The sequence below is a fragment of the Gymnoscopelus braueri genome (genome assembly GCF_963280865.1).
Source record: "Gymnoscopelus braueri genome assembly, chromosome: 1".
Classification (NCBI taxonomy): domain Eukaryota; kingdom Metazoa; phylum Chordata; class Actinopteri; order Myctophiformes; family Myctophidae; genus Gymnoscopelus; species Gymnoscopelus braueri.
In genome coordinates this window covers 15,007,770-15,022,948 of record NC_137603.1, presented here as the reverse complement: position 1 = coordinate 15,022,948, position 15,179 = coordinate 15,007,770, and the positions used below count along the sequence as shown (strand labels likewise).

The window sequence follows — 15,179 nt, the reverse complement described above, 5'->3', positions numbered from 1 at the left end:
AATAATAATAATAGCCTAATAATAATAATAATGATAATAATAGTAATAATAATAATGGCCTCAATAATAATAATAATAATAATACTAGTAATAATCATAATTATAATAGTAATAATAATAATAGCCTAATAACATTTTGTGCATGCCTTCCCTTCGAGGGTTTATTCTACTGTATCAGGCTCTAAACTTTTATGTTTTGAAGTTTTAATCACTTGTTGGAATAAACAGAAGATGGGGAATTTCCCCTAAGCAACACAAGCCATTTTCCTGCTATGAATTAATGCAGTGGTGGAAAGTAACTAAGTACATTTACTTAAGTACTGTAATAGATAAAATGTTGAGGTATTTCTTACTTTACTGGAGTATTTCCAATTTTCTGTACTTTTAGCCTACTTTCACTCCACTACATCTCAAAGGCAAATATTATACTTTTACACCACTACAAATATTGGACAACTTTAGTTACTAGTTAGTAGTTACTTTTGGATATTTAGAATAGTATTACAAAACATACATTAACCACTTCAGCCCTATACATTTCGGCCATTTGAAAATAGCCAATCTACAAGCTCACAATGCATGCAATGCATTGTGAGCTTGTAGATCTGCTATTTTCAAAAGATTTTTTAAAAACATTTTATACATTTGAAAACTTGTGAAATGGGACCTTCTGCATAATGAGTACTTTTACTCAAGTACAGGGTATTTCTACATTGCAGTATTGGCACTTTTACTTAAGTAAAAAAAATGCACTGAGTAGGCTACTTCTTCCACCACTGACACTGACATACTGTAGGCAGTAATGTGCGTTCCCTCATTGGACTCATGTCTCCTCCTCCCTTTCAATCCCGACTACTACTGTTCTCACCTGTACGGAAGTGAGCATAAAAGGCTGGCCAGGTAAGAATGTCTGAGCTACGCAGTCAGTCACCGTTCTTCTCCAGCAGGTAAGACTGGGGTTTGTCTTCTAGTGTCTTCTAGTGCTCTATGTAAGAGGCGGAACGTAGATGTATGTTGTGTGTGTATGCAGTAAACCTGGACTGTACTGTATCATGACGAAAATGCCTACTTTTTTTCTCCTGACAGTAACCGCGCGGACTAATGGGGTTTGTACTTGTGAGCCTGATTCTCCAGTATTGGATCAACAACGTGGAGGGTAAGAGGAGAGATCTTCTCTCAAGTTTAAGGTCATCAAGCTTATAGGCAACTAAATGAAAATAAAATAAAAATAATAATGGATACATTAGTCCTGTCTATAGGCAATCCTGATTTGTTTATTTTTTATTTAAAATAAATACATGATATTTTTTTTGTTTTTTTTATTAATTATTTTCTAACAACTGAATAGTAAACACATTTAAGAATCAAAAGCCTTCAATGAAACCACACATGTATTTCAATGAACTGTATCATGAGCAATAAATGCTTTACTGGACACTTGGGGTGTAAAGGTGTAAAACTGTAAATGATAAACAAGAAAGGATAGCCTAAAGGAATGCACCATTGATACATTGTTAAACCAAATGAACCATGCCAAGACATATTAACAAGACATTATGAGCTACTCACTTCTGTACTGACTGACCACATCATGAGCTGTGTGGTCTGTGATGTCTGTCTGGTTCTGCTGACTTCTCTGTTCCCCATATAGGAATAGGATCATGTTCATTAAATGGCAATGCTGTGAGCTGTGACGAGTGTCTGAAACTCAGTCCCCACTGTGCCTGGTGTACACAGGAGGTAGGTAGCTGGAATGTTGCCTGAATGAAAACAAAGCTTTAAGTTCTCAAGTGTAAACGTGTAAAATGTTTTTGTGTCAAAAAGAAAGAAAAGGCGATAAAAAATAGTACGCTTGGCAGCCCAGTGCCTTTAGCTGATAACAGACTTGTGTGTATTCTGTAAGAATTGATAGTGTTAGCATAAAAGTTACAACTTTACAACTTTTTTGTATCTCTTAGAATTTCACTGACTGGTTTTCAATTAGTGAGAGATGTGACACAGTGGACATCCTAAGGGAAAAGGGATGTCCCACGGAACGCCTGGAATTCCCTGCTTCCAATGCACAAATAATCCAGGATCATCCACTCAGGAAGAAGACAGGCGGTACTAACAGCACCCAAATTTCCCCACAGAGAATGGCCCTCAAGCTCCGGCCTGGTATACTTCCTAAAGAAATTTAATGATTTATTTTTCAGAAATCCTTTCTTCATAATCAGCCAGCAATAAAAATAAACAATTAATTATTTTCTGCACAGGTAGTGGGATGACGTTCCAGGTCAAAGTTCAACAGACAGAGGACTATCCTGTTGATATCTACTATCTGATGGACGTCTCAGCATCCATGTATGACGATCTGCAGAGTATTAAGGACTTGGGTTCTAGTCTGTCTAAGGCAATGGCCAAACTCACTAGTAAATTCCGGCTGGGCTTTGGCTCATTCGTGGAGAAACCGGTCCTTCCTTTCATCAAGGTCACAGAAGAGGAGCTGCTCAATCCCTGCAGGTACCTTTAACCTCATTAACCCTTGCATCCCTATTTTATTTGATAATAGGTGAAATTCTTAAAATAAAACTTAAAGTAAAAAAATTCATTAATAGACCTCACATTTTCAAGCTTGTAGATCGTCTGTTTACAATTTGTTTTAACAGGGCTTAAGTGCTTAACATATGAAAATATCTTTCACTTTAAATCTAAAATGCTGATTTAAGGGTTTATTAATAGCTATTACATCTGTAATTATGTTACTTTTCGAAAACCCATAATATTTTTTTTCTCTCAGGAGTGTGGATGTAGAGTGCTTACCCTCCTTTGGATACAAACACGTCTTGTCCCTGACTAGTAACACTGATGAGTTCAATCAGATCATTGCCCAACAGAGAGTATCTGCCAATGTCGATGTGCCAGAGTGTGGTTTTGATGCCATTATGCAGGCAGCTGTTTGTGGGGTAAGAACTTTGTTTATAGTGTGATATAAACAAGCAAAGTTTATATCACACACTCAGCAAAGGATACTATAAAATGGACAGCCATAGATATTTGATGTGCTGTTTACACCGCACATGCTATTTATCATCTCATCAGTTGAGGGTGATAAATCTCCAATCCTGACTAATGGTATGTCTCTTAATAGGACAAGATAGGATGGAGGAATGACTCGATGCGTTTGCTGGTGTTTGTCAGTGATGCAGACTCCCACTTTGGCATGGATAGTAAGATGGCAGGAATTGTGATTCCCAACGATGGACAGTGCCATTTGGACAGCACCAATGAATACTCGAAGTCCACTGTGTTGGTACGTTTATAGTGGTTCATATTGTATTTGTTCTTTCCCCTGAGAAATAATATTTTTATGTCCTTTTTATAGTTTTGCATTTGTTGTGATTAATTGCACCTTGTATTGAAAGCTTGTAACACATTTAGAAAGGAGGCCTTTTTTGTACAGTTAATTGTGGTGAAAGATCACTGTCCTCGGTTTTTCATTGCTGATATTTTACATATTTGTGTTTTTTAGGAGTATCCAACTCTCGGACAGCTGATAGATAAGTTGGTGGAGAATAACATCTTACTAATCTTTGCAGTGACAAAATCTCAGCAGCAAAACTATGAGGTGAGATCTCTTCCCCGTGAACTTGTTGATCTGTCTTTGTCTTTTTCCAGAGAAGCGTTACTGTGACATAATGTGATGGATTAAAATGAAAAGCTGCAAAACCTGTGTTCTGTTTATCTGCACACAGTATCATTGAGGTTAACATTTGATTCATTGAGCTGCAGTCTCATTCGACCTGTTTGAACAAGTCCTCTTTTCTTCCCCTTTTTCATTTTCCATAGGACCATTTCCCCTATGAGGTTGAATCAGGTCTGCCCGCATTTCGTGTTTACTGTATCACTGTGCTTTTTCTGTGTGTTGTTTCTCACAGAATTATGCAGATCTTATTCCTGGCGCCACAGTGGGAGTTCTGGCAAACGACTCGAGGAACGTCCTGGAGCTGATTGTCACAGCATATAAAGTAATTAAACACTCTTGATGACATGGGGGAGTGGAAAGGTTGTGCAACCGCTTGTGAGACATAGAGGAAAGGTGACAGTAATAGAATGTATAGTATGATTTACGATTGACATGTACCAAACAGTCACATTGAAATGTCATGGCTTTTGTTTTTTTTTGGGGGGGGGGGGGGATTTGTATCCACCTTCAACCTGGTGTCATTATAGGTGAAAATGTCCAAATATTTTCACAAATCTTGGAGAAAAAGAAATTGCGAAAATAACATTGTGTGCTCATGTAAGCTTGTATCGCTATTTGTGTGCACAAGAAAATGTTCCAGGTGAAAACATGGCATCTTAACACAAACTGTTAATTGGATGAACTGTCTATCCATTTCATCACAGCCGATATGTGACTCTGCCTCACATGTCCCCTATTGTTCCGTACTCTCTCATTTTTCCTCTTTCGTACTCTTCCTTTCTTCTCGTCTCTCCTTTTCTTCCCGTCCCTGCCCTTTGCATCAGCATGTTTCACAGCAGGTCTATGCTTGTCCCAGGTGTTTGATCACCTCCCCCTCCATCCTGGGATCTGTCTTTCTGTCTCACTCTCTCTCTCCTATCTGTCCCGCCCCTGCGTTCCCCCTCCACTCGTCTAAATCCCCCTGGCGGCAGTGACTAGTGGCGGGCCTGCCGTCCTCTAATCACCCAATGAGCCCACATCCTCTGCACCCAGCTCTAGACTCCGCCAGGTTAACTGCACTTAGAAGTAATCCCTAAAGTAACACTCTGAGCTCTTTTTGTGAGCTTCTTCAACAAAAAAACAGAAGGATATAGAGACACACATAGAAACCGCATGTTGATGGGTGTTTTGTACTACTTTGGTAAATGTTTTGTTCAGTGCTTCTTTAAATGTTTGATGAAAGAATATCTTGGGCACCATATATTTACAACTTATTCAGTGGGGAAGAATAAATGTTTTGGGGTAATTTCACGCCAGCATCCAACATTGAATGCATATGCAGCCCAGAAACCAAATATCTTCCTTTGTCCGCTGCAAATTCCCCTTTGCATGAGCGCTAGATGTTTGATTTCACAGGAGACGCAAGGTTCTACTCCAGAGTGTTACATATACTTTAAGCATTTCCTCAATTTTCTCTAAGCATTGTCCTCAGCCATATCACAATACAGTGAAGCACACAGATAACCATCAGTTAACATCAGTTAGCCAGACAGTCAGACAGTCATTCCACCAGCTGGCCTGCGGTCAGCAATCACTCTTCCCTCTCGTGCTTTGTACACCTGGGGAACCTGGGGCATGCTGACTCACCTATGCAGAAATGGTTACCGTTTCTATGATCTGTTTCTATGATGTGTTACAGCATGTTGTGTTGTATTAATAACCTTCCACCTAAATGCTTGGTGTGGCCACACTTCATAATAACAGAATATAATAATAATTGATTTATTATATCAATTTAACTTTTTTTTTTTTTTACATGATCATCATCATAGGATTTAGAGTATAGGAACCAGTTCTACACAAGTACCACATTCCAGCTTACAAATCTCTATATTATTTTGGCACTGTTTTCCAGGAACTACGTTCAGAGATAGAGTTGGAGGTTGTTGGAGACACAGAGGAGCTCCAGATGAACTTCACAGCCATCTGCCAGGATGGGACAGTCCTCCCTGGTCTCAAGCGCTGCTCCAACATCAAAGCAGGAGATACGGTCTGTTTGAAATTGTATTGTACCATTTATATTATTTAGGTAAACATGTTTAAAGGGCAAGACCACTTTGGTAGAGGTTTGGGTTGTGTAGTTACCTTGCCATGATGTAACTCCAAAGGTGGGCAAGAAATCAAAAATAATTGCTCCATTGATTAGAAATTGATAATTCAAAATATGCTCCTCATTGACTTACATTGTAAGGTAAAACAGCTCTCAAAGTCACTCTTTTAGCACATAAACAAACGCAAACAAAGTTGATTCAGACAATATAGAACATCACCAAACCCAGTACTGTTTTATTTTAAATAAAAATGTTAACTTCCTGTTGATTTTGCCATTTTTATTAAACCTGGACTGGATTCGCGGATCCGGATCCGGATCTTCAAATAGTAAAATCAGCAGGAAGTTAACATTTGTATTAAAAAAACAAACAGTACTGGGTTTGGTGATGTTCTATATTGTCTGAATCAGCTGTGTTTGTGTTCGTTTATGTGCTTAAAGAGTGACTTTGAGAGATGTTTTACCGTACAATGTAAGTCAATGAGGAGCACATTTTTAATTATCAATTTCTAATCAATGGAGCAATTATTTTGGATTTCTTGTTCACCTTTGGAGTTACATCATGGCAAGGTAACTACACAACCCAAACCTCTACCAAAGTGGTCTTGCCCTTTAACCAAGAAAAAAACATTATCATAAAAGAATCAACAAGTCATCTTCCCGTCTCCTTCAGGTGGCATTCAATGTGTCCGTGGAGCTAACAGGATGTCTGCCGGGTCCACAGCGATTCTTCCTGAAACCAGTGGGCTTCCAGGACAGTCTGGAGCTGGAGCTAGAGTCCCTGTGCTCCTGTGACTGCCAAGGGTCCCCTGAAACCAACAGCAGCCACTGCAGCCAGGGCCAAGGGGCTCTGGAGTGTGGTTTGTGCGTGTGTCAGCCTGGGTACATGGGCCCACAGTGCGAGTGCAGCGAGGAAAGTGCTTTGACCAGCAACTGCCACTCTGACAGCCAGGCAGAGCTATGCAGCGGCCAGGGAGAGTGTTACTGCGGACAGTGTTTATGCCACACATCCAGCTTTGGACGCGTCTATGGACCCTACTGCGAGTGTAACGACTATTCCTGCGTTCGCTTCCGTGGGAAGCTTTGTGGAGGTATGTGCTTGGATCTCAATATCTGTAGGCAATAGGGTGCTACCATTTGTAGTTCTAAAACCCGGAAGTGAGTTTGCAATCGGTTCCAAATTTCATATGCTTTTTTTACCATAGGGTTTTTGATATGCAGAAAATAATGTCTCTGGTTAAAGGGCAAGACCACTTTGGTAGAGGTTTGGGTTGTGTAGTTACCTTGCCATGATGTAACTTCAAAGATGGACAAGAAATCAAAAATAATTGCTCCATTGATTAGAAATTGATAATTCAAAATATGCTCCTCATTGACTTACATTGTACGGTAAAACAGCTCTCAAAGTCACTCTTTTAGAACATAAATTAACACAAACAAAGTTGATTCAGACAATATAGAACATCACCAAACCCAGTACTGTTTTTTTTTTTTTAAATAAAAATGTTAACTTCCTGTTGATTTATTGATTTTATTAAGAAGAAAACCTGGACTGGATTCGCGGATCCGGATCCGGATCTTCAAATAGTAAAATCAGCAGGAAGTTAACATTTTTATTAAAAAAACAAACAATACTGGGTTTGGTGATGTTCTATATTGTCTGAATCAGCTTTGTTCGTGTTCGTTTACGTGCTTAAAGAGTGACTTTGAGAGCTGTTTTACCGTACAATGTAAGTTAATGAGGAGCAAATTTTGAATTATCAATTTCTAATCAATGGAGCAATTATTTTGGATTTCTTGTCCACCTTTGGAGTTACATCGTGGCAAGGTAACTACACAACCCAAACCTCTACCAAAGTGGTCTTGCCCTTTAACTTAAGTTTAAAATAGTTTCATCTATGTTCTATTCTTCTTCTGTTTGTTTTGTTCTATGCTATAAATGACACCTGTTAATACAGGTTTTGCCTGTTTTGCAGTTGTTATGCGTTAATTGATTGTGTGGTTAAAGATTCTTGGAGACGATATTGTTGAGCAAAACATGTTATGTAATACATAAGTCTTTGTTTGCTACAGAGCTTATTTTAATAATGTATCCAAAACCCAATGCGAACATTCCATTGGAAATACCCGATAGGAGCCCATGGTGGAGATAACTTCTGTTGGTTCACAAAAAGACTGTAGCACTTTTTTATTTGAGGCTAAACTTTCATAGCATACACATCAAAGTGTTAATTAAAAAAATATATTTTAGATTTCAATCACCACTCTTACTACGGTATGTACATGTGTGTTACATTTTAATCCTTTCGGCCATACTGTATACGCGTTTTCATTGTGTGCCATATGTGTGTGTGTAGGCCATGGAGAGTGCGACTGCGGGGAGTGTAGATGTCACCAGGGTTGGAAAGGGGAGTACTGCAACTGCAGCAGTAGTACTCAGGCATGTTCGTCGGAGGACGGAGCCGTCTGCAGCGGCCGAGGGAAGTGTGAGTGCGGCCGTTGTGTGTGCTCTGTGCCCGGGGCGTCTGGGGACAGGTGCGAGAGGTGTCCAACATGCGGAGATACCTGTAACTCTGCCAGGTAAGAATACACTTCTATCATCACATCTTGGATGATGTACCTTACCCTTGTGGGGATTTTTGGACTAAAGGTATACTATGTTGCGTTGTTACGCTACATGATCTGTGTGCTCCTTTTTGAGTGCAGTCGTTTCACATTCTGGTCCAATTGTCCACATTTACCTGCTTGTTTCAGGTGACATCAAAAGCCAGCTAATGTCCCCCAACACAAAGCTGAAAGATTGCTTTTTCTTCCATTGTAAGGGAGCTGTCAGGGCCGGAGTATTTGATACCACTGTTAGAGGGGTAGAGGGGCGATAGGGACCCAATGACTCCTTGGGAACACTCTGATAAGTGGCCAAGACTCTGATTCCACTGTATTCACCTTATCAGCGATTAAACACTCCCACCTCAAACATTCCCCCCACAAGAGACGGAGAACGCTGAAATCTTCATTGCAGTTTTTTTTCTTCTTTTTTTTCCCGTCAGAACATGTGTGGAGTGTCACCTGCAAACAGAGGAGAGTGTCGAGGACTGTGTCCAGAAGTGCACAATCTCTAAAATCGTCATCAACTCCTCATCAGGTATGTGTTTTCCTAGTGTATCCATTCTGTCCAACTCCAGGCATCAGAAATCACTGCTGCTTCCTTACACATGAGATACAACACGCAAAAAATGCTATTTTCAGTTATTACAGTGGAAGAATTTAGCACAAGGCACTGATAACGCAGTAAAGTTCGGAGTGTTCTTGACCCTTAATGGTCAATTTTACACACTCAATTAGTTCAATTAGCTAGAGTTATTAGAGTTCAATTAACCCTCTGGTTTTGGCCTTGTACAGTTCTCCGCAAATCTTGTCCTCGTGATGATTGTATCGTTTGTTTTCCCAGCATGCTCTTTTGAGAGAGCTCCTAACAGTGGGGTACGTTAAGTTTCCCCATGGGTCAGAGATTTGGAGGAATGCCGACTCGCATCGACTCGGGTGTCCCTCTCGACCCCTCACCCTCTCCAGCGGAACACTGTCCGTGTCCATTGAACCAACGCTAGACAATAGGGAACATATTATTTACCTTGTCGTACAGACAGTTCCATTGTGGTGTAAGTCAATAGCCAACCTCTGGTTTCCTTCATAGAGGAGATTTATTTTGAACCATGGTTACACTAATGCAAGCTGAGAGGTGTATCTGATTAACACAGAGGATTTGCAGGCTTCAGATGTGAAACACAATGGTGTCAGACGGATACATAGGCTACCACATGCATGTGCACGCACGCATACACGTATATATATAATTTATATACGTATGTATAGTATGTATGTGCATATATGTATATAGGTGCCAATGTGTTCAGTGTGCACACACAAACAGGTGCATATATGTGTACACACACATACTGTACAAACACACGCACCCACGCACGCACGCACGCACACACGCACGCACAGTCGCACACACACTGCAGCCCTTGATATGGAAATCACATTGTTGGCAAAACAATGGCAAGCATATTCTCTTACATTCTTCACACAATGAAGAGAGGGAATGTGATATATAATGGATTCACACCTTCATCCATCTTTATGGATATGAATGTCGGTCTGCATTTCCTTTCAGAATATGACAAGAGCCAGTCTATGCAATGCACCCTGAAGAGTGAGAATGAATGCCTTATCTCATTCAGTGTTGTGGCCAGTGATTTCGGGAGCAGCGCCCATAATCTTCAGGTCTACGGTAGGATTTACTCAACCTAGAAAATAAACAATATATAAACCTTACCCCTGAGGGGGCGGGCAGGCAGGGGGGTTTGCATGCTGGGACACAGAAGCTCTTTTTTGTGTTGAAAAAAAAAGAAGAAATGCCCAGATTTTATCATGGTTAGCCAGTGCCATCCGGTATAAAGTCCACAATTCTTTCAAATGTCATGTCTTTATTGCCCCAACTTTCAAAGTTTAAAGACCCCCTTTTCATGAACTGATGCCCTTGCATTTGTGGCATATTCCTGGTATGTATCTATATTGAGGTCGAGCACCCTCTTCCCTCCCAGGCATACAGCCCCATATGTTTACAATAAAAGCATACAAAAGCTTTCAACTTCCACTTTAAAAAAAGGATTTACAGTTTTATTTCAATTGCTATAAAGAATCTTTCAATACTTTCAACATGTTTCCTAAACTCTTAACGCACCAACACACCTACAACGCACAATTGGCTCAAAATCACAAATTGTAAACTAATCACCAAACTCATTTTCAAGTCTTTTGAAGCCTCTCTTTTATTTTGTTGGGTTTAGTAATGCATACATTTGTTTCTATTTTTTCGATACCAAAAGTGATACATCTCAGAGTAGGTTTATGGAATGTACAGTTTATGAAAAAAGAAGACAGTAATTGACAGAATTGCTGTAGTAATGACTTTAAGGTCTTTGCAACAGGAAATTATTGCAAGAGAACACAAATATGCAATATTGCTGCTGGTCATCATTGTGTGAAAATACAAAATATACAAACAAACATACTGTTAAAAAAACACATACAAAGTCCACTTCTAATGTGCCCGGTCTTCTGCATTTGGCCACAAGTCATGTTCTCATCCTTATCACACCCTAGGTGTATCTTCTCTGGTAAGAAACTTTTGGCACGACTGATCCACACCTGGCAGTGTTCAGCTGTGATTGATCTATTTGCATAACTTCAATCAGCTGATTCTCAATAGCAATAAAAATGTAATGATTTGTGTTTCCATCTACAATGACCGTTCACTTTAACTGAACTTAAGGTTATCTGTTCTGTTCTAGCATACGGTATGTATGCATTTGTAGTTTCGGCCTTGGTTGAGCTAGTGTGTAAAAGAAGTTCAAGCATTTTTTTAATGTGTTAAATATACACATTTTGTATCAAAGCAACAAGAAAAACTGTTAATTTTATAGCCCACACATACTGATGTTGTGATAAATGTTTTAAGGGTTTTGGTAATGTGACTACAGAACTTAAAAATGGGTTAAAAAAAACTGTATTTAATGAGAAAGATCCCAGACACTGTCTGGAAATCTTTATTACAAAACAATGTTTGATCCTTAGACCTTCACCTGATGTCCTGAATGTACGTTCTAGACAGTGATCTTTATGTGTGCATTTGGACTTTCATTTTGTCCTACACACCTGTCGTCAACCCTTTACTGTATGTCCGCATCTGTCTTCCTCAATTGTAAAAAAGCTGGATTTGAAATGTGTTTCCTGCCTGTGTCAGATTGCCCCGAGCTCCCTAACATCCCCATGATCATCCTGGGCGTGTCCCTCTCCATCCTTTGCATTGGTCTGATCCTGTTGGGTGTCTGGAAACTGCTGGTATCAGTTCACGACCGCAAAGAGGTGGCCAAATTCGAGGCAGAGAGGGCAAAGGCAAAATGGCAGTCGGTAAGACTTTTCTATTTCTTGACCCTTGGGCATGTCTTACTGACTGACTTACAGTAGTATAATGTGAGTGCTACATTATTTTAAAAGTTCTCCTGTATTGGTATAAATAAATCTGGAGTGATACAGTTTAACTGTGACTCTTTTCTCTCTCTTTACAGGGAACTAACCCTCTGTTCAGAAGCTCGACATCAACATTCAAAAATGTAACTTATAAGAACACAGGGAGAGAAAAGATTACAATGGGTCACTTCTGATGAAAGAAGATGTCATTTTATGGATGCATTTCAAATAAGTTAAGGCTGAGTGCACTGGAGGTGTGTGTGTGTGTGTGTGCGTGTGTGTGTGCGCGTGTGTGTGTATGTGTGTGTGCGCGCGCGTGTGCGCATGTGTGCGTGCGACGTGTGACGTGCGTGTGCATGCGTGTGGCGTGCATGTGTGTTTTGTTGTTAGAAGACAGTAGATTAGATAACAATATGAATGCCCAGAATGAATTATGGGCAAACACTGCTGGTGTTTTTGCTGCTGTAGGCTAAATGTTTGCCTAACTGTATGGTGCACATGCTCTGTTGAACACTGTATTTTCCTACTGAATGATCCAGCAAATTTGTGTCTAATGTATGCTATAGGCAGGGGTGGGCAGTATTTCTGATACATGTGAAATACGTCTTTTAACTGTAAAGAAATGTTTTTATTTGATGGCGTAGGAAGAAATCTCCATGAAATTTGTACAAAACACTTTGAGTGCTATGTTATTGTATTTTCTAAATACTGAATTTATTTACAACTATAAAATTAAAATGTATGGTACAGTATTACTGTATGTACAGTAACCTAACCAATAGACTATCCTCCAACAGCTAAACATGTACCACCAAGAACAATAATGCTACCTAACCTTCTCAACTGAAGGGCTATCTAGGTGCCTGACTGCTCAGCACAGACAGCACTAAATGTTGTTGGTAATATTTCGTGATATCTGGCTAATATTTGGGGCAACTGTGATGTGCTTCAGACCTTCTAGAATATTTGGTATTTTATGTCCAGGCGAAGGTCATACTGTGTCTTATTCTTTAATGCTGTGGTCCTCACATCTGTCCTTGTGACACCAGCTGCTACATGTTTGATCTATTCCACCACCAGCAGACCTTATATGAGAGATATCTAGTTTCGTCAGGTGTGCTAATGGAAGAATGTAATTGTGTAGAATTGAGGATTGTGTAGGCTACCATATTCCCCAGGAAATGTATTTCACTGTATTTGCAAAATACAAAATATGTAGGATACACTTGTATTTTGATACACTTTTGGCTGCAGCATTTTGTAGTTTATTTTGATACATTTACATTTGGGGTACGCTATTTTGTATTTTGTATCAAAATACATTTATTAATTTTTTTGCCCATCTCTGCTTATAGGCTGCAAGGCTAGAAGGTGAACTCTACAGTGATTGTGATCTACTACTGAAAAGTCTCCATTATGACTGTAAATATAGGGTATGATTAGGATTTCATGTTTTGTTTGTTTTATTGAAAATTGAGGCTGAGCCTTGAACATTAATTATTAAAAGGGATTATTTAGTTGTGTGACACAAATAAAAATAATTTTGTACTTTTTTATGTGAAATGCTTCCATCCTTTATAAAGTAGCCTATGTGTGCCAATATTAATAATACGTGTTAATAATGTCACTGTTAATTCATCCATTCGTAACAGACAGACTAAATAATACAATGTAAAGATGTGTAAACTTTTGTAACGTTAGGCCACGAGAAAATGGTCTGGAAGGAATTTATAACCCGCAGAGCCTCAGACTACACTGCTGCCCAGCTAGCTCCAATCGGAACCTCTCCCTCCGCTGTATAGCTCCGAGATGAGGTTCCACTGCGTCGGGTGGCGGCAGATGACGACACCGGCGGAAATTGGCTAATGTTGTTGATTCTTACCTTTTTCCGCACATCGTATCCAAAAAGCAAAGGTAGTACCCCCTGCTCTCAGATGTTTTACATTTTAGCGGTAAAGACATTTTTACCGACGGGTTGAAACAAGTGATTAAATCGCTTTTTTAGTCAGCCTGTGGCCAGCCAACCCCCGTCCGCGTGCGCTGTAACTGCTCCCATATTGGGCACTGGGAAAACGTAGCACAGGCTGACTAAAAAAAGCGATTTAAACGCTGGTTTCAACCCATCGGTAAGATTTTCTTGACCGCTAAAATGTAAAACATCTGAGAGCAGGGGGGACTACCTTTGCTTTTTGGATACGATGTGCGGAAAAAGGTAAGAATCTAAAATATTGGCAAATTTTCGCCAGTGTCGCACTCTGCCGCCACACGACGCAGTGGGACCTCATCTCGGAGCTATACAGCGGAGGGAGAGGTTCCAAACGAGGCTACTGCCCAGCCAGCAGTGACGTCGCGATCGCCTCTAAAAACTTGCGGAAAAAGTTCCTATGAGAAAAACAACCCGAAACAAGCAGCTCCTCTGAGAATCTCGGAATGTACGGACATAAGTTGCAGTCAAAACTTGTTGCATCTTGTCGTCGAAATGAGAATACAATCGCCTCGTTGCATCGAATGTGTCTCGGTGGTTGCAACTATTGTTGCCGTGGTGTTGTTGGTCTCTGCTAATAACGACGAGGATGATGATGATGTTCTGGAGAAGAACCAGCTCCAGGAGTTCTACAGTAAGTCAGTCTGCCCGTTACTGTAAAAAAAACTGTGCAGTGGTGGAAAAAGTACTCAAATGTTTTACTTAAGTAAAAGTATCAAATACCGCAATGTGGAAAATACTCTGTTACAAGTATAAAAGTCTGGAATTCAAGATTTACTTGAGTAAAAGTACTGAAAATGTTAACCTAAGTAAAAGTATCAATACTACAATGTAGAAATACTGTTACAAGTAAAAGTCCGGAAAGTCTTGAGTAAAAAACTAATTGGTATCAAAATGTACTAAGTACCTAAAGTAGAAAGTAACTAAAGTTTTCAAATAATTGTAGTGGAGTAAAAGTACAATATCTGAGTAGAAGTAAAAGTATTGAAAATTGTAAATACCGAAGAAAGTTAAAAAATAAAATAAAGTGCTGTAAGTACAGTACTTGAATACATGTACTTAGTTAGTTACTTAAATGTACACCACTGTTTTTTACTGATTTCAATTTTTTACTGAAAACGTGTCACACACATTGCAAACTGAGTTTGACACCATTATCTCTGTTTGAACAATAATCCGTTGTAAATAATAAAACGGCAGTTTCCCCCACTGCATTTTCCTTTGAGATGTGAATAAGAATTCATGAACTTATTATAAGAGTAAAAATAATGCATGTTAATAATTTCACTGCTAATGTATCCATTTGTAACTCCAAGTAGGCCTATTAGACAGACTAAATGATACAATGTAAACCAGTGGTTCTCAAACTTTTTCATGTCAAGGACCCC

At 39.5% G+C, this 15,179-nt stretch overlaps 2 protein-coding genes across 2 annotated transcripts in view; both read left to right on the top strand.

The window, feature by feature from the left end:
• The first annotated feature begins 879 nt into the window (after nt 1–879).
• Nucleotides 880–13,361, top strand: itgb6 (integrin, beta 6). The gene is made up of 16 exons (XM_080437841.1): nt 880–947; nt 1,087–1,156; nt 1,652–1,740; nt 1,959–2,157; nt 2,256–2,502; nt 2,780–2,945; nt 3,131–3,292; nt 3,512–3,607; nt 3,918–4,007; nt 5,580–5,714; nt 6,448–6,865; nt 8,132–8,354; nt 8,822–8,916; nt 9,949–10,065; nt 11,581–11,747; nt 11,906–13,361. The coding sequence occupies exons 2-16, from the start codon at nt 1,102–1,104 to the stop codon at nt 11,999–12,001; spliced, it is 2,355 nt and encodes a 784-aa protein (XP_080293967.1). The 5' UTR covers nt 880–947; nt 1,087–1,101; the 3' UTR covers nt 12,002–13,361.
• Nucleotides 13,362–14,165: 804 nt separating this feature from the next.
• pla2r1 (phospholipase A2 receptor 1) overlaps nt 14,166–15,179 on the top strand; it is a 29,903-nt gene continuing 28,889 nt past the window's right edge. The window contains exon 1 of the mRNA XM_080427054.1: nt 14,166–14,425. Within this exon, the coding sequence (XP_080283180.1) occupies nt 14,287–14,425 (139 nt within the window). The 5' untranslated portion in view covers nt 14,166–14,286. The remainder of the gene's footprint in view (nt 14,426–15,179) is intronic.

Coding starts and splice junctions, on each gene's coding strand:
- itgb6 (XM_080437841.1), top strand. CDS start 1,102: ATGGGGTTTGTACTTGTGAGCCTGATTCTCCAGTATTGGATCAACAAC. Junction 1,741..1,958: donor GTGCCTGGTGTACACAGGAG/GTAGGTAGCTGG, acceptor TGTATCTCTTAG/AATTTCACTGACTGGTTTTC. Junction 5,715..6,447: donor ACATCAAAGCAGGAGATACG/GTCTGTTTGAAA, acceptor CGTCTCCTTCAG/GTGGCATTCAATGTGTCCGT.